The sequence below is a fragment of the Tympanuchus pallidicinctus genome, unplaced genomic scaffold (genome assembly GCF_026119805.1).
Source record: "Tympanuchus pallidicinctus isolate F22 unplaced genomic scaffold, pur_lepc_1.0 scaffold31, whole genome shotgun sequence".
NCBI classification, from domain to species: Eukaryota; Metazoa; Chordata; class Aves; order Galliformes; family Phasianidae; genus Tympanuchus; species Tympanuchus pallidicinctus.
In genome coordinates this window covers 6,527,011-6,546,918 of record NW_026294749.1, presented here as the reverse complement: position 1 = coordinate 6,546,918, position 19,908 = coordinate 6,527,011, and the positions used below count along the sequence as shown (strand labels likewise).

Below are 19,908 nucleotides of genomic sequence, written 5' to 3'. Positions count from 1 at the left end.
ACCTACAGAAGAGGCACTAAATGTATCAGTCCAAGTGAATGATTAAAGAAAAAAATAGCTGTGCAGAAAGGAAATTTGTAATAATATTACATTGGCTGGTTTATTTAAAGTAACATTTTCATACAAGTGCTATGACTGCGACTCAGCATTACCTAATGAAGTACATTTTTTATTTCTTACAAAGAATAATCTGTAAAAGTCAAATTAATTACATTTAGTTGGGCACTTTTCCTTATAAATAATTTCAAGTAACAGGTTTACTTTCATTGCATTACATTAGAAACTTAACCCCCTACTTCATGATTGTGTTTTTAGGCCAAGGTTCTAACGCAGTGCTAGCAGAACGAAGTCCCTGATCGACAAACACGATGACCAGATAAGCTGGCAGGGAAGTGGGAGGGAAAGGTGACAAAAAGCTGACATGTTACAGGAAATATCAATGATAAATTGGCAATTTAGAATCACCTATGCTGGAAAAGACCTCCAAGCTCATCTAGGCTCATCTAGTCCAACTTGTGTCCCATTGTTTCAGCAGTCTAACGGGTTTTACAAGCACAAGTCCAGATGTATATTTAAGGCTCATTCCTACAACTGTCTGCACACAAGGGCCTAGAGACCTTTGCATAAACTACAGGACAAGAAGCTGAACTAGTCCTATACTCATTTTCCTACTTCACAGTGCAGCTGTTGAGACGAATACCACTTCAGAAGACATAACAAGGGTTCTCAATTTCTCTCATTCAAAGACATGACCCATACACATAAGGATATGAAAAAACAGTGCACAGACAGCAGTGTCTGTTACATTTTTTTATATAGTGCATTCAGGCAGTGGCATTTTCAGGCTTCTTACTCATGTATTTTCAAGTGGTGTGATGTTCACTTATGGCTCAAGTGGCTTTTCCATCATCTGCAACATGAGTCTTCCAACCATCAATAAACTGTTGAACAGAATATTTGTTAAAAGAAAGGAAGAAAGCACGAAGAAACAAAAGAAAGGGATAGGGGAAAATTCTCAAACACCACCACAGAAGAAAACGTTATGATTCATTTAGTGGACTACAACACAAGATTTCATTTCTCACACAACTTACCAAGTAACATTAAAAAAATCCTCATCACAGAACCACCAAGGTCAGAAAAGACCTCCAAGATGATCCAGTCCAACTGTCCACCTACCACCCATATTTCCCCTAACCCATGTCCCTCAGTACAACATCTAAACACTTCTTGAACACAATATAATCAATGTGTAAGTTAAATAAAATGCTTATTCAAAACACAGACAAGAACAGAAGATGTGAGTACCTGGCACCAGCAATGACCCCAGGCATCACTCTTCTGGAGTTGTAAAATCTCATCCCCATGACAGCAGACAAGGTTCCAGATGCCACTGATAAGAGAAGCCCAGTCAGAACAGTTTCAGGGAAGTGGGTCTGAAGTGCCAGTGCGGCACTATAACCCTGTGACACACTTGCCAGTGCCAACAGGCCTATGTGTCTCTCTTCCCCTCAAAAGCAAATATTTTACTTATTTTTGTTAAGCAGCAGAGCAGCTGTAAGCTTTATGGCAGCTTTGGTAAGCCTGCTCCACTGTCCAATTACAAATGAGTACATCTAACCAGCTACTAACACTGCCTCATCACCCATAACCTCCACTCCTCTGTGCAAATCACTAACACTCCCTCAATATCCATTTATTTGCAGAAGGAAGAGGACTATTTCCTTGAATACGGATAACCTAAAAACTGCTAGAAAGCTAGGGTGGTTGATAAAGATTACTGTGTGGAAGTCAAATATTATTATATTTCCTATTTGATGCAGTTTGAGCAATCTAAAGCTCAGCTGGAACCACAACTGCAAATCACAGGAGGCTGCAGAGAAACAGAATCATGGAATGACCAGAGAATGGTATGGGTTGGAAGGAACCTCTTAAAAGCATCCATTTCCAACGCCCTGCTATAGACAGGGTCACCTCCCAGTAGGCCAGGTTGCTCAACCTCTCATCCATCCTAGCCTTGAAGGCTTTGGGGGAAGGAGAATTCACAACCTCTCTGGGCAACCTGTTCCAGTGTCTCACTCACACAAGAAAAAAAACTGTGATATCTAATCTGAGTCTACTCTCTTCCAGTTTAAAACTACTTCCCCTCATCCTTTCACTACCTCATAAAATAGAACAGATGAATAAGGAATTACACTAAGCCAGGACATCATGCTGCCTTCAAGAGGCCCACTATGTCTACGTCCAAAAATCAAGAAGTACAGAAGCAACTCATCTTCCTCTCACTATACTGTCTAAAAACTAGCGCAGGAGATGGGAGATGCATGGCCATTCCTAGTACACATCACACAGGAAGAGAGAGTGCACAAACCAGCTGTGCTTCACATTGAGCTGTGTGTGTTGCACCTCGTTTTCTACTCACCACACAGTTTGGTCCTCTGCAGTGTTTGCCAGGGATCCCATAAAGCTCTTCAGCACATTGCAAAATGACCAAGATCTGTTGTTTGTAAATAGCCTTAAATCCTTGTAATATCTAAATGCTAATAAAACTTTGATGTGGTTACAGAGCTCTAAGAGTTCAACCTAGTGCACAAAGATGTGATCAATTCCTCACAGGCACTGACCTGACCATTTACTGAAGCCCTGCAGCAATGGAAGTTCCTTAAGCTTCACCTGATCTCTTCCAATGCCTCCCAACACCTTCCACTATCATTTCATCTTTTTTGCTTCCCTCAAAAGGTTTGCTGCAAGCTAAGCCTACAGCTTCTTGTCCCATCTATTGTAAGCAACAGAAGTGGGACAAGCAATAGAGAACAGTTCTTTCCCTCCTTTTGTAGATTTAAGATTTCTTTCCACAGCATACATTAAAACATTTTTAAGCTTAAAAATGCTCCTTTGCAGCTGTTTTACCACACGATTCCCCTGTGCCTGAATTAATTTAACACAGTACCTCACCTGGCAGTGGGGATATGTAGCTGCCACCCAGCATGGCTCCCAGAGAGAGTACAGCAAGGAGCTAGAGCTCTGGCACAAATGCTTCCCAGCTATGGGCAGGCAGCCCTGCCAACGCTCACAGCACTTGTACAAATAAAGGGACACAAGCTAGCTGGAATAGAATCACAGAATGGCCAGGGTTGGAAGGGACCTCAAGGATCATGAAGCTCCAATCCTCCTACCACATGCAGGGCCACCAACCTCCCCATTTAATACCGACCAGGCTGCACATGGCCCCATCCAACCTGGCCTTGAACACCTCCAGGGATGGGGCATCTACAACCTCTCTGGGCAGCTGTTCCAGCACCTCACCACTCTCTGTAAATAACTTCTCCCTGACACCCAACCTAAATCTTCCCTCCCTCAATTTAAAACCATTTCCCCTTGTCCTGCTGTTGTCCACCCTTGTAAAGAGTTGACTCCCTCCTGTTTGTAGGCTCCCTTTAGGTACTGAAGGCTGCAATGAGGTCACCCCACAGCCTTTTTTTCTCCAGGCTGAACAAGCCCAGCTCCCTCAGCTTGCCCTGATAGTGGAGGTGCTCCAGCCGTCAGTGTCAACACTCGGATGCCAAGCACTTACCAAGAGAAAGCCACACGTTCTTCGGCTCTTTGGACTGCTGGTAGGCACCCAGCCCTGCCAGGCCACCAAACAGAAGGCCGGCAGCGAGGGACGGGACGCTGCCTTCAAGAAAGCAAGCAACACAAATCACAACCTGCATTTGTTTCCCTATTAGTAAGACGCTTCGCAGCCCTCCGTCCCCGCGCAGGCAGGCAGCCCTTTCAAAGGGCAGAACCCCGCGCTCCGACCTTCCCTCCTCTCGCCCACCGCTAACAGCAGCCTACCTGCCCTGGCGTAGCCGATGATGCCCCCGGAGGCCACCAGCGCCGCGTACCCGAAGCCGACCCAGTCGTACTCCATGTGCGGTGCCCCTCCGCCGCCCGCTGCAGCCTGGGGGCGGTTGGCCACGGCCCGCTCTGACCTTGGCGCGGCGCTTCCCGGCGTGCGGCGGGGCGGAGCGGCGCCTCACGGAGTTCCGGCCGCGGGCGGGAAGCTCAACGCCGCCGCCACCGGCCGTGCCCAGAAATCAGTCGCACAATGATAACTAAAGGGTTTATTTGCAGAAAAGCGTAACATTCGTTTAAAAAAAAAAAGGAAGCGACGCTGTAAATGGTGGCGAGTCAGGAAAAGAAAAGGACACAGAAGTTAGCGGTGGTTTAACGGAGCTGGGAGTAGATGCTGTTCAGGACCCACTGCTTGAGCCAAGGTGCTCCACCGTGCTGCTAACCGGGTCATCCAACGTGCTGAAATAACCCCAGGAATACAGCCTGTCATCACTGCAGGAAGAACCATTCAATTCTGCTTCGGAGATTGCATGCTGAAGGGCTAGGTAGGCTTAGGAACGAGTATCAGCTCGGCTATTTGACTGCCTCCCTCTGGTGGCTGCAATCGGGAAACAAAAATAGGGCTGTGAAGCTCAATGTTACCTACACCTATCAACCACTCAAAAGAAGTAAGCTTGGGAAGGAGGCTCAGCCCCTGTCAAAACATGACACAAAGTTACAGACTTACTGCCAAAGCTCAACTACTGATCTTTCAGTCCCGGCATCCCTTTTCACTGCTCTCCCCCTCCCTTTGTGTCCTTATCTATGATGATCTGAGGACACTTGGCAGGCCAAAATCTGTGTGTCAGTCGGTTTCCAGCTCTATTAGTTGGCCAAGCGAAACAAATAAATAAGACTTCACTTTTCATAAAGAGCTCTTGTGCCTGAAAGCCTATCAGACCTTTCTATCTACAACCATTTGCATAGCAAAAGGTGCTATACTCCTACAAACCTTGAACCAACAGATGTTTAAAGAACAGACTTTAGAACAGCAGTTCAGCACCTTTCTCCCATTCCCAGTACTTCCCTGGTGAGCCAAGTTTGTGTATCTTTGACCAGCAGCTGCATGCATGGCCACCAATTGTGTTCCTCTTTTTAAGGTCTTGTTCACTGTGACTTGTTATCTTTCTGCTTACCAATGCACACTACTTGTCTTCAAGGTAATGCGAAGTCCCAAGGATGCCTGATTCTATATACATTTTTATAGAAACAGGCAGCAATGTCAGTGTAGCAAGAAAAAAAAGTTAGGGATGGGCAACAGGCCATAAAAACTGCAAAAGTACAAACAGGGCAGCTGTAAAAAGAGCTGTGCCCACTTGCTTCTTTTTGGAATCTTCCACATTTTGGTCTCCAAATGTGAAGTGAAAAGATAGATTTGCAGACAAAGTGAGACAAGCTGACCTGAGCTGCAACTATTGCACATCCTAAAGAAACCTGTTGGATGAATGTGTTCTTCCAGCAAAACAGAAATTAGATTTCTGGTGCAATTCCGACCACTTTTGTTGATGCATCCTGGGTTTTCACTAGCTAGAAATACCAGTTTGGTTCCACCTGAACTTCACTCTGTGCCAAGGTTCTCTTTCGATGTCTCAGCTCCAGGCACTCCACAGTCAGTGGGTATGTTCTGAGCTCAAACTTATTTGCAAACATACAGGTGGAGTTTAAAAGCCACTCGAGGTCACCTGTTCCATATACACAAATGCCTCTGACATAATGGCCTGCAAAATTAAAAAGAAACAAAAGAAATGTCAGAACCTGGTTTTCTTTCTACAGGCATGCTTATGGATCCAAAACTTTCTTTGGATAGGTTTTATCTGCAAAGCCACTATAAATCTACACCATGTCCTAAAAGGCTTACTAGACACACAGTGTAAGTATGAACAACAAAATGGTATGAAGGAAATTGCTTATGAGTAAATAATAAGCATAATTCCTGAATAAGGAGATAGGCCAGAAGTTTTATTACTTGAGACTCTGAGACAAGGCTGAGACACAGCAAAGAGGGAAACTTCCTTCTGTCAGTGAAGAGGAACTGATCCTTTTACTTATGCAAGATTCTCCACTAAATAACATGGGTCGATACTGGTGCAATGTCACTTATTTTGGTGTAGTCACAATAACGTGAAACCGCTGCAATTTAAGCTGACTGAAATCATCAATACTTTTTTTTCCTCCTCAACACAAACAACGAATTAAAAGTTTATGAAATACTTTATCTATTTTCCTCTCACTTTTACATGTCAAAAGTAGTAGCATCGTAGAAAATACAAATCAGTGACCAAAAAAATTAAGTGTGCCATAGAAATTATAACTCACTAATGTTACATCATGAAGCAATATGAAACAGGAAAACCTCAATATTTAAACATTGTCAGCTTGCAGTTCCTGAGGTTCCCTACCCAGTGTGGCTCCAGCAGGCATCAGTGCCTACATCAGTGGTTCTGTGTCCCCATGCTGTGAGTTACAATTATACATGGGCTATTCCCCATCACCCACGAGATGATTCCCCTACACTTAGAAGAAAACAGTCAGCTAACTCTTGTAAGCATTAAGCGTTGCTACACACCCTCCTTTCTGATGTATTCTATAAATGTTCCTGATGAAGAAGTAACTGTTCTAGATTTCTAACTGCTTTTTTTTAACGTGGCTACTGTTATTCAGTACCTAAGGACAAAGCTTTCAACGTCTTACTTCTGATTAACTGCTGCTTAAGAACTGACTTGCATTATGTAGGGCTACAGGAAGAAATCAAGTTTTTCACTAGATGAACAAGAAGAAAACTGAGGAAGAATATATGCATTACCGTGACAACCTCCATGGACATCTTCCATATCAATCCACTTCACTGCTTTCAGTTCACCTTCCCACGATGCATTAGGCATGGACCCAGGGACACCTGCAGTTAGGTAACAGAAAATAACACTGTCACTCTTTTGAACATCTGTATGTTTGGTTTTACCTCTCCTCTCCAGGACTTTTCTCCATGGAACTGGGATAAAATGCAGTACCTTCAGCTCTAGGCTATAACAAAGAGATGGCTGCCATAGAATGAAGCACTGGCCTTTGAACACAAGAGATAGTTGGATAGTTCCAGCTAGGAAAACCTCTGCACCTGATCTGCACTGCAATACTGAATTCAGGTCAGTAACGGGAGATCTCCAAAACACAAAACACTTCACTAAGGAAAGCTGGAAAAGCACCAACTTCTCACTGTAACACAAACACTTGCCTATAATTTATTTGCCTGGTTATAACAAAAAGCTCAACCTATTTTATTCTTTCCTGCCTAGCAAGTAATTACCATAGTATTGCACCTAAGTTATCAAATGGCAGAAGAGGCAACATGTGGGGAGCCAGAAGTACATCAGCAGGTACAAAAACACAGATGCTGCTTTTGCATTCCTCTAATGAGGCTGAAAACAGGCATGTAACACAATGGAAAGTGAAGCAATGACAGCAAGGTCACAGGCTGCAGTAAGGGAGAGTTTGTGCAAATGCAGCATAGAAATAAAGGAAAGAAACAACTTACTTTCAGAAGACCTCAGGTAGGCAAGGACCTCTAAACAAGATACCCTTGTTTCCATCAACCTTTAACATGAGATCTGGGAAGGCGTGGATCCTGGTTCCACCCCTTCCACTCAGTGCATTGCCTGCACCTGAGCTCCTCTGGGTTGGCCCTGCCTTCTCAGCAGGTGCTCAATCAGTGCTTCAAGCCCTGACAGCATTTCTGCTACAAGACGAAAAGAGTAACTTGCTCAAATGCAAAGAATTTAGCGTAGGAGTACCTGCAAGTCAGGAGCTTTAACAAATGCAGTAGAAGTAACAGCACTGACTGGTAGCGCTGGTCAGGGAGGAGAGGATTTACATCACTCTGGCTGCTCCCCATGCACTGTGAGGCAGCTGCAAGCTGCAGCTGCAGCTCCCTCCCCTGGCAGTCTCTTGAGTAGCAGCAATATTATTTCATACATACTTATCATACATACATACCAAAAACACAGTAATTTTCCTCAGTTTACAGCAAGCATTTTAAAACTTGAACAAAACACCTTGATTTGGAATTGTAGGACCTGAGTCCACCAAATACAGTTTTAAGAAAAGTAAAGCAGGTATTTTAATCCTCACTTCTGCCCTTTTTCTTCAGTAGCAATTAGCCCTCTTTCTGATTTTCATAGTGTCATTTAAACTGTGTATTAATCTAGATAATTCATTTTGCTAGTGAGCTGCAATCCTAACAGAGGTGATCTGCTAATAGCTCTGTAAACCATAATCTCAAATAGCAATGGGAGAACAAATAAGAAGCCACGTTCAGTGCTGAAATGGTAACTGAAATGCTCATCAAACCAGTGATAATTCAGTGTTCTATGAAAAGGAAAGATGAAAGTAGAGGAAGTTTCTGGTTCTTTTGTTTCCTTCCCCAGTGGCATTAAGCACAATATCTTCACAGTAACTGCAACCTAACAACTGTTTTGCCTGTGAGCTTGAAGAGAGCACAGTGAAGGGCAAAAGTGAACCCAAAGAAAGGCACTGTGTAATTGTCAAGGGTTTATTCACTCTTGTTGTTCTGTTTTTGAGAGATTTGATGGGAGAAAAGTTAAGCATCAGTTTTTGGTTTTTATTTCCTTTTTCTTTCTCTATGTTGGGTTTTTAAGGATAGCGCGTTCCTCATAAGGTAGGGATTTCTTCATAACTATGGATAGGTGCTTTCAAATATCACCACTTGATCCAACAGCAGAAACACTGCAGCAGTTTTCTATAAACAGAGATACCTGCCAGCAGAACATCACAATCTTGTTTCTCCTCCTCTGCGTACTGGCCTATTATCAAATAAAATAACATGCCAAAGTGAGATTTTGTCCCGGGGAAATTTCAGAAGATGTTATTCTATGGCAGAAAGCATTCACATAGAGACAACACTTGATAAAAGACAAAAAGAGGCAGTGATGGCAGGGGATATGCTCTTCAAACGGCCTGGGACATGCGTTGTCATTCCAAATTAGAAACCTGCTCACAAGAGCTGGCAGTAAGCGTGGTGTGATGATAAACTCTGGGAAATGCTGAGGCTGCAGGAAGGAAGAAAGATGACTGACAAAACAGGAACAACCTCGGGACATCCACAACAACAATGGGAGGCACTGCCTTCTAGGAATACAAAATTACTGACTTCAGGTTGTTCACCAGCTCTCAAATTAAGTAAACTAGGCATTTTTGTAAGTTAATTAAAGAGTAAAGAATAACATAGCTCAGCACTTAAAAAAAAAAAAAAAAAATGGGTTTACCACATTTTCCTTTATATCTTTGTCAAATCCTTACCAATTGATTTCATATTCAGAAGTCGTTCTCAGGACCTTTTAATAAAACACTTTGTCTGAAGAGTTATGCTGGTGGTAAGCATTAATATAAATTCAGGTGTGAGCTCCTCACTCTACTTTTATTCAGCTCTCATCTCACACGGCTTGGATCACCCATGTATGTGACAGGAATCTGAAAGTATCTGCAGCAAAATAAGTGAATTTGAAGTACGCGCCAAGGGAAGAAATGAAAGTAAAAGTGTTGGAGGGGCTGGCCCGTTTTTCCAGTCAGCTGTGGCTGAGTTCACAACACACCAGTGCAGTTCTGGTGGCTGCAAAACACCATTTGGGAAGCAAAGCCCAGTCCTCTCCCCTGAGTAGCATTTCACTGTGCTGAGCACACAGACACAGGTGTGGTGGTAGGAAAAACACACTCCAGTTTTGAACACTGACCACAACCACAGGGCACAGCAAAATATGTTCCTCAACTAAGATTCTCCTTTCCTCATTTTTTTTTTCTTTTTGCCATTCAAATCCCAATGAGAGTTGATCTGCATGCGCTGGCTCAAAAAAGGAGTCCACTCCCTTTCCTTCTTGCACCAACTACCAGCTATCATCAAGAAAGACATCTCTATCTTACACAAAATGAGCCACTGCTTTTGCATTTCTGTAATCACACATAAACTCATATTCAGATGGAAATACAATAGGATAAAAGGCTGCCTGATTTACTCTGAAATTTTAAGTCCTTTACCTGTAATTCCAGGATATACCCAATTAAAGCCAAGCTGGTAGTCAGTCTTCAATAGCAATTTATGCTTCTTCATTTGCAGCTCTCTTTACGGAAGGAGATGAGTTTACACTTCTGCACCATCAACTGATCTAAGCTTTTCTCTTGTGCTTTCTAGGCTGGTGAACAGAAAATCCTTCTGTACCCTCACCCAGCACATCAGGTTGACCAAGACACACTTCATAAATCCACTCAAAACAGTGAAACAGTGCACAAATCACCTTTGGTGATTCTGTAGAACATACTGAAAATGATAGTAACTTGTGCTGGACTCTGAGGCCAGATATTTATGTTTGGGAAACACTCCAGGCTTGGTGCAAGATATGCACACCCTCTCTTCCATGAACAAAGGTGTGCAGTTGGATCTGAAAATTCACAAATCCCTACAGTGGCTTTTGAAGCACAAATATATTACTTGCAAATACACGTGGGACTAAAGAGCCAATATGACAAAACAGAGTCATTCCTCAAAGCAGGGACTGTCCATTTCCACTCTTCAAGGACACCAGGAAGACCTTAACATAGACAGCTCAAACATCAATGAAGCTTGCTATAACCTAAGCCTATTTCAGGCCTGTGCCATTGGAGGACAAGGCTTGGCTGAGCAGAAAAGCTATTATTTCACTGGACTCACCACGCTGCCCATTTATAGGTGCCATTCCCACCAAAAGACAGTGTGGCCAAGTGAAGAAATCCCCAGGAAGATAAATTTGGGATTGCTCAGTATATCATCCGTGGTTTGTCACTAGTGTTGCTAACACAGGCTATCACCCATCAGGGTGATCTTCTACATAAACCTGCAGGAGTGATGACAACCTAGTGGTGAACGTCACTGAGAAGTACTTCCATGGTGAAGAGAGCTGTGGTGGACCACCACAATCAGCTGACACTCTGCCATCAGTCTATTTTAGTGAGATTAGTAACAAAACCATCTGGATGCCTAGACAGGACCCCACAGCCTACCTGGGATCCTGTTGAGCGTCACCCAGAAGTGCTCATCGGGGCTGTAGGTGTCCTCAGACCACGCCAGCAAGTTGATGGCACGCTGGTCCTGCAGCACAAACTCTACAAAGGGCCGGGTGACCGCAATGTATGCAGAACCAAAGTAGAGGGTCAGGTTGTGTGGTGGAGGAGCCTTGTGCACCTGGGGGGTGACCAGCCCCGAGACGTTGCTCCCACCCTGCTCCAGGTGCATGAAGCGGGTGCGTGCAGTGATGTGTGCTGATGGCAGCACTCCGGGAGTGATGTTCTTCCCCCTGTAGGCTTTCAGATGCTGGATGATCTCCCAGTTGGTCTTCAAGGGGAAGTCCTGCCCGCAGGCGTTGAGCAGGTAGCGCCAGGGCACGGCCGAGGCCAGCAGGTCCCTCATGCAGTGCAGGTCGGCCCGCAGGCGGGACACACCGCCGTAGACCACCTGCTCCGTGCGGGAGGCCAGGAAGGCGTTGGGGAAGCAGCCCACCAGGCGCCGCACCGCTTGCTGCAAGGCGGCCGGCGCCTTGCCATCCACGTGGATGCAGTAGACGTTTTGGGGCATGTAGACCGCCCTGAAGAGCCGCTCGAAGGTCTCAAACTCCTTGTGCAGGGTGATGATGTAGGCCAGGGGGAAGGCCGCCTCCTCGGCTGACAGCACGCGGGTGATGTAGTGGCTGTGGGACACGTACTTGCTGCAGGAGTCGTCCCTGGCCGCAGGTCGCAGCCCCCCATCCTGCAGCTTGGGAGCCTGCCCGGCCAGCAGCGTGCCACACGCTCGCTCTAGCGCCGCGCCCTCAGCAGAGCTACCAGCGCCTGCCCCGCTCCTTCCACGGCGCCTCAGCAGCGCGGCGGCACCCAGCAGTACCACAGCCACCGTCAGACTCATCGCTAGCCGACGTCGCCGCATGGCCGCCCGGCACTGCACGGCCCTGACACGGGGAGCGCGGGCCGGGGCCTGCGGGCTGGAACTGCTGCCGGGCGGCAGGCAGTGAGCCCGAGGGGCCGGGCCGGTAAGGCCCGTTAACAGCTCATTGACCCTGGAGGAGGTCTGTCCTTGTGGTGCCATCTAGGCTCTAGAACAGTAAATTTGGTAGGCAAGGGTGGGATTTAAAATGAACTCAAGATTGGGAAGCTTTAAAGCAGACCTCACAACTCGTTGAGAAGGAAATTAAACCCCGGGGAACAGAAGCATGTTGAAAGCTGCTTCATTCAAGGCAGCGGTCTGAATTAAGGCACTGCTGTTCAGGACTTGCTCTTTTTTCCAGCATCCGTGGCTCTGGTGTCTTCCAGTGCCGCTGCCTAGGCTGGCAGCTGGCTGCAGGGTTTGTCTCTCAACACGTGCAACACAACTTTCATTGTGGTCAGATGAGTTTGTGTTTAGATGAAAACACTTCTTTAAAGTGCTGTAATTCTGCTTCTGCTTTCCAAGGAGCTGCCCGTTGAACCCTGTTACACCAGTGTGTGATAGATACAAAGATACTGGGGAATCAGGCAAAGGAGTGCAAGTCCATTTATTAGCTGATGGCTTTTCAGAAAGCCTTGAAGTCATGTCTTTCCTTACTCTGTCATCACTATGTAGTATTCTAGTGCAAAGCAAAAGATTGGTTGTAAAGCAGTTTGGCTTCAGTAGGAGAAAATTTGCACTAAAGCAACACTTAAATTAACAGCTAAAGACTGCATCTAGACTTAACCATATTTTAATCCTATATTTTGTGATAAACTGTAATGCCTAAATGGAGGATACAGGACAAGAATATTTTTTCTGGAAATTCTGCCATAAGGCAGGTGTATTTGCTGCATTGCAACATCTTCCTTAAGCAGATCTGGCAAGAGACAAAGGTTTTGATTATGAGATTGCAACAGCTTTGTGGGCATAAGACTCAATAACAGTTACAGGAAAATCTCTTTTTTTTATACCTTATTTCTACAAGAAGTGTTTGCTCAAACAGGAAACCTCATTAAAGAACGGAAAATGCAAACAAAAGCACAAGTGTTAGTTATATGAGTAATGCTGCAGACATAGATACAAAATACTTCCTTCTAGAGAGCATCGCTTATTCAACTAGCGTCACTGACTGGAATCATACAAAAAGCTTCTGCCTTTCTGTCTACATGTGTCTTTTGAAGGGTGGGCATTAACGTAAAGAAAAGAAAAGAAACAATTCTGGGAGGCAAAACTCAACCACAGTGGCACATTAGTATGATGCATGCACTGCTAAAAAGGTCATTGCAAGAGTATCTCTAGAAACAATGGAGGAATCGAGAGTTACCAAAGTAGTAATGAGTGATTAACTTGCTGTAGTGAGAAGCTTGGTGTGTGATAAATTATATATAGAGATGGAAAAAAACAGCAAACAAACCACAACAACAAAGTAGGCCTATTTGTTGAAACTTCAGTTTATCTGCAGCAGTAATTCCAGAGTCACGTGAGAGCTGGTGGCTCTCAAGGAACATCTTGTTCATGTCCTTTGGTTGTGGGTATGAGACAAGAATAATACCAGAAAATGCTGGGTAGCAATGCTAACACATTAATGAACCACATCAACCAGTTCTTTGTTTTTAAATTTTTTATGTGACTTTGCTTGCACAAAGAGAACTCCCATCTGCCTTGGTTGTATCCTTAGCTTGGCTCACAGCATTACCTGCCACATGTCTGCCATTACCTGAGGTATACTGTATGCCAACTGTCCTTATTTTTCTGTCTGCTATTCAGCTCCTAACTGAAATATTGCCGTCAGGATGGTGCAGATGTACTTTTGAAATCTGAGAGTGATTTAAAACACTACTTGCTAATAAAAGTATCCATCCTTTTCATTACATCCCAATCATTGATATATGAGCAAAAATGACGTAGGGAGCCTTTCTTTTTTTCTTTCCTCTCTCTGGGACACATACTCACAGCTGTAAGCTTCTTGCACAAATGAGGAATAAAAGCGATTCTGGCCTAGCATTTTCCCTGCAAACCCCCCGACTTCCCTTACTACAGGTGACCATTCACCAATTCTGTGGAAGGATGTACATGACCAAGGGATGTCCCAGCCTTGGGTGTTCCAGGTCAGATGTTAGTCTGCCTCTTTCAGGCAAAGATCTAGAAGTAAAGGCTTTCATATCAGGCACTTCTATTTCAAAAGTGGCAGATCTTTAAATTCATACATTTTGTGTATACGTTTTCTCATGTAAAGCTGAAGAGAAGTGAAAGAGCAGAGGAAATTTCCTCTTTTGGGGTCAGTAAACATTTAGATCTCACCCTTAGTAAAGAAACGGCACATTAAGATGCTATCATTAAGATATTTTAGGAATCTCTTGGACCTCTATGTATTAGCAGTGTGGCATTCTCAATTGCACCTGGGAAGTTGAAGTCACCCATAAACTTAAGGGTGGTTGATCTAGAGCTATATCCTAGTTCCTTAATGAATAGTTCATCAGTGTCATCATCCTGGCTGGGTAGCCTATAGCAGGGGAAAAGTGATATCCACTTTATTTGCTCAGAGCTCCCAACCATGCAATTGTCAGCTACGAGCTCAGTAAAGCCCAGCCCCTCCTTCACAGTCATTCCCAGCATCACCTGCCCTGCCTGTCCCTACTGAAGGGCTCAGTGTTGTCCATCACGACATACCAGTTACAGGGCTCTGCCCACCAGGTTTTGCTTATGCCAATGATATCATTGCTCGTGGACTGAAACAAGGCTTTGACTCCTCTTGTTTGTTCTTCATTGGTATAGAAACATCTCAAATTTTCTTCCTTGTACCCAGCACTTCAAGAGCAGACTGAAGGATCTCACCGGCATGCAGTCCCTCAAATTTTGAAATGCCATCCCATAGCTTATCACAGGCAAGTCTGATTTCATCCCTTTCCCCCTTCAAATCTAGTTCTGTCAATCTAGCTCTGTCAGTCAGCCCAGTTAATTCTTGTGCAGAAATCCTATTCCCCCTCTAAGAAAGATGCATCCCATCAGCTGCCAGCAGCCCCGATATTGTGTAGATCATCTCATGATAGAGAAACCCAAAACTGTGCCAATGATATCAGCCTCAGGGCCATGTGTGGATCAGCTGGCTTTGCCTGTTCCTCTCAATACTGTTCCCGGCAACTGGAAGGATGATTCTATGATTCTATTCAGCGATGTATACTTAATTAAAGTCAGTGTGAAGTGCGTGTGTATGTTGTGTGTACACCCATTACTGTGGGCATGTATCCTCAGGAAACTAAACAGAAAGTGTGCTCACCTGGGATCCTGTTGAGCGTCACCCAGAAGTGCTCATCGGGGCTGTAGGTGTCCTCAGACCACGCCAGCAAGTCGATGGCACGCGGGTCCTGCAGCACAAACTCTACAAAGGGCCGGGTGACTGCAATGTACGCAGAACCAAAGTAGAGGGTCAGGTTGTGTGGTGGAGGAGCCTTGCGTACAAACGTCGGCAGCATGAAGGAAAAGAAAGAATATAATTGCTCCCGGTGCACATACTTGGTGCGTGCAGTGATGTGTGCTGGTGGCAGCACTCCGGGAGTGATGTTCTTCCCCCTGTAGGCTTTCAGATGCTGGATGATCTCCCAGTTGGTCTTCAAGGGGAAGTCCTGCCCGCAGGCGTTGAGCAGGTAGCGCCAGGGCACGGCCGAGGCCAGCAGGTCCCTCATGCAGTGCAGGTCGGCCCGCAGGCGGGACACACCGCCATAGACCACCCGCTCCGTGCGGGAGGCCAGGAAGGCGTTGGGGAAGCAGCCCACCAGGCGCCGCACCGCTTGCTGCAAGGCGGCCGGCGCCTTGCCATCCACGTGGATGCAGTAGACGTTTTGGGGCATGTAGACCGCCCTGAAGAGCCGCTCGAAGGTCTCAAACTCCTTGTGCAGGGTGATGATGTAGGCCAGGGGGAAGGCCGCCTCCTCGGCTGACAGCACGCGGGTGATGTAGTGATTCTGTGTGATGTACTCAGTGCAATTGAGTATTCTGAAGGATGTTTTTAAAGCATTTTCCTTCAGAAAGGACACCTTATCTTTAGTAAGTGCTTTACAGTCTTCTACTAAAGTTGAACTCACTGAGAACTTGAGCCTCCTGAGAGATTTTTGTGCATGTATAGTAATGGCATAGAAAACAAATGGAAGGGAAACACTGAAAATCAGGACGACAAAGAAGTAATATCTGAGTACACTCATTGCTGCTTGAAAAAGAAGTCACATGTGAAAACCTACAAGAAGGTCAGATCAGACACCCCAAAGAGTTAATTTCATTTTCTGTTCTTGGTTCATGCTGGAGAATGCATCCATCAGGTCAATGCACAGTATCCAGCTGATGTCTTGATTTTAATATAGATCTGTAGTCATCATTGATGTGGGAGCACCACAAGTAAAGACCGTGTTGTTGACAGAAGTTCCTCCACAGCACCCTAAAGATTAAACAGACATATCACATAATTACCAACTTAAATAATTACCATGTACTTTGTTACCTCTGAATACAATTTGTGGCTTTGCTCTTAATTGCTCCTTCTTCCCTCTCCTTTTAAGAATTAACCAGCCATGAAACACCTATGTGTGCAATATAACAGAAAAAAAACCCTCAGATTTACCTTTTCTATAACTTATTTCTTTTTCACTTATAGGAACTTTTTTTCTGTTTCATCAGTCATTGCTGCTCAAGAATTGTGACAGGTTTGTGCAGCACACCATATAAGGCTATCAACACTCGTTTGCATGAAGCCTAAGAATCTTTTTGCCTCTGTCTAGAATTACATCAGAACAATATTGAAGCAATGTTTTTATTCATATGTACGTTTGAAACATGCAAAATTTTTTCTGTCGTGTATTAGTTGTGTTGAGCTCCTGGCTTACACACATTACAAGGAACCAGGCTTGGTTCCTACTATTGAAACTATTTAAGCTAACCTTTGTTTTCCTAACAAGACATTCTTGTTTCTGAGAGCCATGCATGCATCGGGTACATTGCCATACTCATGCAGTCAGAGATTGTGGCGTGACTCTGCCTGAGGTGAAATGACTGGTAACACTCCCAACTGTGAGTCTGCTAATGTGGATCTCCTGACATAAAACAGCACTTCTTGGGGATTTAAGCTTTTTCCAACATCGTGTTAAGCTTTATCCAACATCAGATAACACTGCAACAATGTTAGATTATCTGAGATTGCACCAATAAATGCTTTGATTAGGCAATCCAATGTGCTACAGTGCAAAGGTGGAAATACCATCCAACTTGTGTACACAGTCTATCTCAGGCACTGGCAGATTCTTCTTGGTGCCCTCTGGGGCTGTTTCTTCCCATCCTGATCCCAAACACTCAGTTCAAAGCTACTTAGGACTGCAGTGGCTTCAGCCCCATCAGGTCCAGTGATAAGCTGTAACAGAAGATACTTGTGCCCAGAATGTCCCTCAGAAGATTCACCAATGCAGAACACTGGACAGAACTGGAAGTTAAGCTTGCTCATATATTGCAGTTTCTTCAAGAGCAACTTCTCTCTGGGGAGTCAAGAATGAGTAGGAGCAGTCATGGTCATGCTGAGCTTCTTCCAGTGTAGTCTTCTTCACCAACACTTGGCTCTGATGGAGACAAAGGTCTGGAATGGAGGTGTGCAAAAGTCCCAGGCAATAATGGAGAACAGCCAGACGCTGCCAAGAAGTCAACTGGAAAATGCCATCACAGCCCAACAGTAGAGCTTGTTAAGGGAGGATTCAAAGAGGTGAATACTTAGCTGACATCATTGTCCAACTCTAGCAAAGAAATACACAGCAAATAGCACCGTGAAGGAAAATTCACACATGATTAGTGAATGCTGTCCCAGGGTGCACAGACCTGCCCAGACCTCAAAACACTGCTACTTCCTAATAATTTGTTATAGGAGTAAACACAGACAAACACCTCAGTAACACAAACGGGGAGAAGGTGTGTCAGTTGTTCTGCAGGAGTCAGGATTTCCTTGGGGATATCTCAGTTTATGGCAGAGAGCTCAGGCAACTTTTCCAAAGTACCAAAGGTTGAGATCCTCCAGAGTGTTTGGGTTTTGTTGAAACTCAGCTCAGGTGCTTCTAAAAGAGGAGGACTTAAGAACTATGTATATTTATGTATACATGTATATGCATGTATCTGAAAATCTGAAAACATATATGCAAATAATTGCCGTGGAAATCCAAGCTATCAAAAGTATTTGTTTTGTCTTGTTTTTGCTTTGTTTGTTTCATTTTTGCTTCTAACTAGTTCTACCTTGTGATGATTCCTCTGAAAGAATAGCCATACCTTGGGTTACAGGCAGAAATCACACACATGTTCATGCACACAGAGAGGAAGGAAACGAAGAAGTAAAGCACTCAAGCCACGTGAGCAACTGCAATGGAAAAAAACCATGATATCTATGTTTTCTCATGGCGTGGGTTGTATTCGACCTTGGCATATTTTGAATGCAAAAACAGTGTTACTGGGCAGAAGAGATCAACTATACTATGCATTTCAAGAGGCTATATAGGAGGAGTGCTGGTAGAGCTAAATCTGCTGCTGAATTAGATCTGCAGCGCAGCTTCTTTTTATTGTTCCCTGGACCTTCATTGTGGCAATTCTCATTGCAGCATTAAAGAAGATTTTAGTACAGTTCACACAGTGGAAACACACTCAGCAGTAAGATTAGCTATTGAAATGACTTCCCTGGGGATGAATGGGAACAGACCTTTCCAGTCACCAAGGGTTTTTATCCTAGGAATATAGTTAGCATTTAGTAAAATGCTTCTGGCTTAATCAATATAGGTAATTGGTTTCAGCTAATTTGCTAGCAAATTAAAAAGCAAGGTGCATGGGCTTTGCACATCATGGTTGCAAATTCCTATTTGGCCCTGGTTAGTAGTGACAAACATTACATATTCTACATCTGTTTGGGGTTATCTGGCATTTTCTATTATGTTGTTAGGACAGAAATATCTGTATCACGACATTCATTTTCACATCCCTCATACACAAAGCTGGCAGACTGAAGCAGCACCAGTTAAAAATCTAGAGAGGCTACTGCAAGCAAGCAATTTCTCCTCACTGTTTTGGGGGTTTTTTTTCAGGTTTTTTTTTTGGTTCAGATCCTCTGAACCGGGTAACCACATCCTCTGCACATAAAGGCACTCCCCATCCTTCGCTCCTCGCATCAGAATGAAACTCCCTCAGTCTTGTGCTGCTCCTAAGTGCCATGCAATGTGCACAGTCTCCACAAAGCTCTTGAAACAGCTCTGCCTGGCAGTGTACTCCTCTATCCTGTGCCTTATATGCCCTGCCTGAGCTAGAAGGTGTGTATCCACAGTGTACCACAGGAAAGGAGAAAGCAGAGTCAGGCAGAGGAACAGTTGGAGTTTCTTTCTATCTGCCCTCTCCTGCCCTCCCTTCTCTGCTGTTCAGAGCATTCCCACACCTGCCAGCCAGCAATAAAGTGGCTGTTCAAAAGGAAGAAAGCACAAACCTACCTGAAAAGGAGCTCCGAGGCAGGCACAGGGCTGACACCGGACAGTCACATCGCGGCAGTGCTTGCAGCGAGTGGGAGGAGAGACGAAGTGACACATCGAGGGAAATGCTAGCTCAGCTCACATGGTTCACTAAAACTATCAAGTAATCTAATCACATGCAGCACATGAGCACATCTGTCTGCACAAACACCAAAGGCCAGACAGCGCACGGTCGCATCTGATATCATCTTGCAGTGCTCCCAGGCTTCAAACACAGAGCCTCTGATGTTGCGGGAACTTCATTTTTGGCCTGAATTTGCAGCAGGCTTTTCAATACAAAGAAAGCAGAAGCGTGTCAGGTTCTCTGGTCTCCAGCAGAGCACACAATTCTCAACTTAAACACGACTGCTCCAATGCAGAGTGCTTTTCTGATCCCTTTTCCAATTAATTTCCAGCGGGGACCTGTACTTACCTGTGTGAAAAACCACCCCTCACCAGCTGCTCAGGAGCAGCAGCGCTGCATCCTCCTCACTGTTCATCTATCCTCTTGTGCAGGAAAAGTGAGTT

General features: G+C 44.7%; 2 protein-coding genes across 7 annotated transcripts; both read right to left on the bottom strand.

The window, feature by feature from the left end:
- Positions 1 to 74: 74 nt before the first annotated feature.
- LOC128087864 (transmembrane protein 14C-like) lies at positions 75 to 4,021 on the bottom strand. The gene is made up of 4 exons (XM_052697858.1): positions 3,838 to 4,021; positions 3,575 to 3,676; positions 1,309 to 1,393; positions 75 to 941 (listed from the first exon to the last, which is right to left on the bottom strand). The coding sequence occupies exons 1-4, from the start codon at positions 3,911 to 3,913 to the stop codon at positions 884 to 886; spliced, it is 321 nt and encodes a 106-aa protein (XP_052553818.1). The 5' UTR covers positions 3,914 to 4,021; the 3' UTR covers positions 75 to 883.
- A 70-nt stretch (positions 4,022 to 4,091) lies between these two features.
- Positions 4,092 to 19,558, bottom strand: GCNT2 (glucosaminyl (N-acetyl) transferase 2 (I blood group)). Of its 6 annotated transcripts, none has more exons than XM_052697808.1 (5): positions 19,363 to 19,546; positions 15,601 to 16,301; positions 10,918 to 11,368; positions 6,680 to 6,772; positions 4,092 to 5,594 (listed from the first exon to the last, which is right to left on the bottom strand). In XM_052697808.1, the coding sequence occupies exons 2-5, from the start codon at positions 16,069 to 16,071 to the stop codon at positions 5,404 to 5,406; spliced, it is 1,206 nt and encodes a 401-aa protein (XP_052553768.1). In that variant the 5' UTR covers positions 16,072 to 16,301; positions 19,363 to 19,546; the 3' UTR covers positions 4,092 to 5,403. The 6 variants fall into 6 exon arrangements, with proteins under 6 accessions (XP_052553768.1, XP_052553770.1, XP_052553771.1 ...); XM_052697810.1 differs by lacking the exon at positions 10,918 to 11,368 and adding an exon at positions 17,118 to 17,640 and having other exon boundaries at positions 15,150 to 16,301; positions 19,363 to 19,539; XM_052697811.1 differs by lacking the exon at positions 10,918 to 11,368 and adding an exon at positions 17,118 to 17,585 and having other exon boundaries at positions 15,150 to 16,301; positions 19,363 to 19,539.
- Between the last annotated feature and the right edge of the window lie 350 nt (positions 19,559 to 19,908).

Coding starts and splice junctions, on each gene's coding strand:
- GCNT2 (XM_052697808.1), bottom strand. CDS start 16,071: ATGAGTGTACTCAGATATTACTTCTTTGTCGTCCTGATTTTCAGTGTT. Junction 6,773..10,917: donor GACGCTCAACAGGATCCCAG/GTAGGCTGTGGG, acceptor ACCTAACTGCAG/GTGTCCCTGGGTCCATGCCT. Junction 5,595..6,679: donor TGTCCATGGAGGTTGTCACG/GTAATGCATATA, acceptor TTAATTTTGCAG/GCCATTATGTCAGAGGCATT.
- LOC128087864 (XM_052697858.1), bottom strand. CDS start 3,913: ATGGAGTACGACTGGGTCGGCTTCGGGTACGCGGCGCTGGTGGCCTCC. Junction 3,677..3,837: donor CATCGGCTACGCCAGGGCAG/GTAGGCTGCTGT, acceptor GCTTTCTTGAAG/GCAGCGTCCCGTCCCTCGCT. Junction 942..1,308: donor GGGGTCATTGCTGGTGCCAG/GTACTCACATCT, acceptor TCTGTTCAACAG/TTTATTGATGGTTGGAAGAC.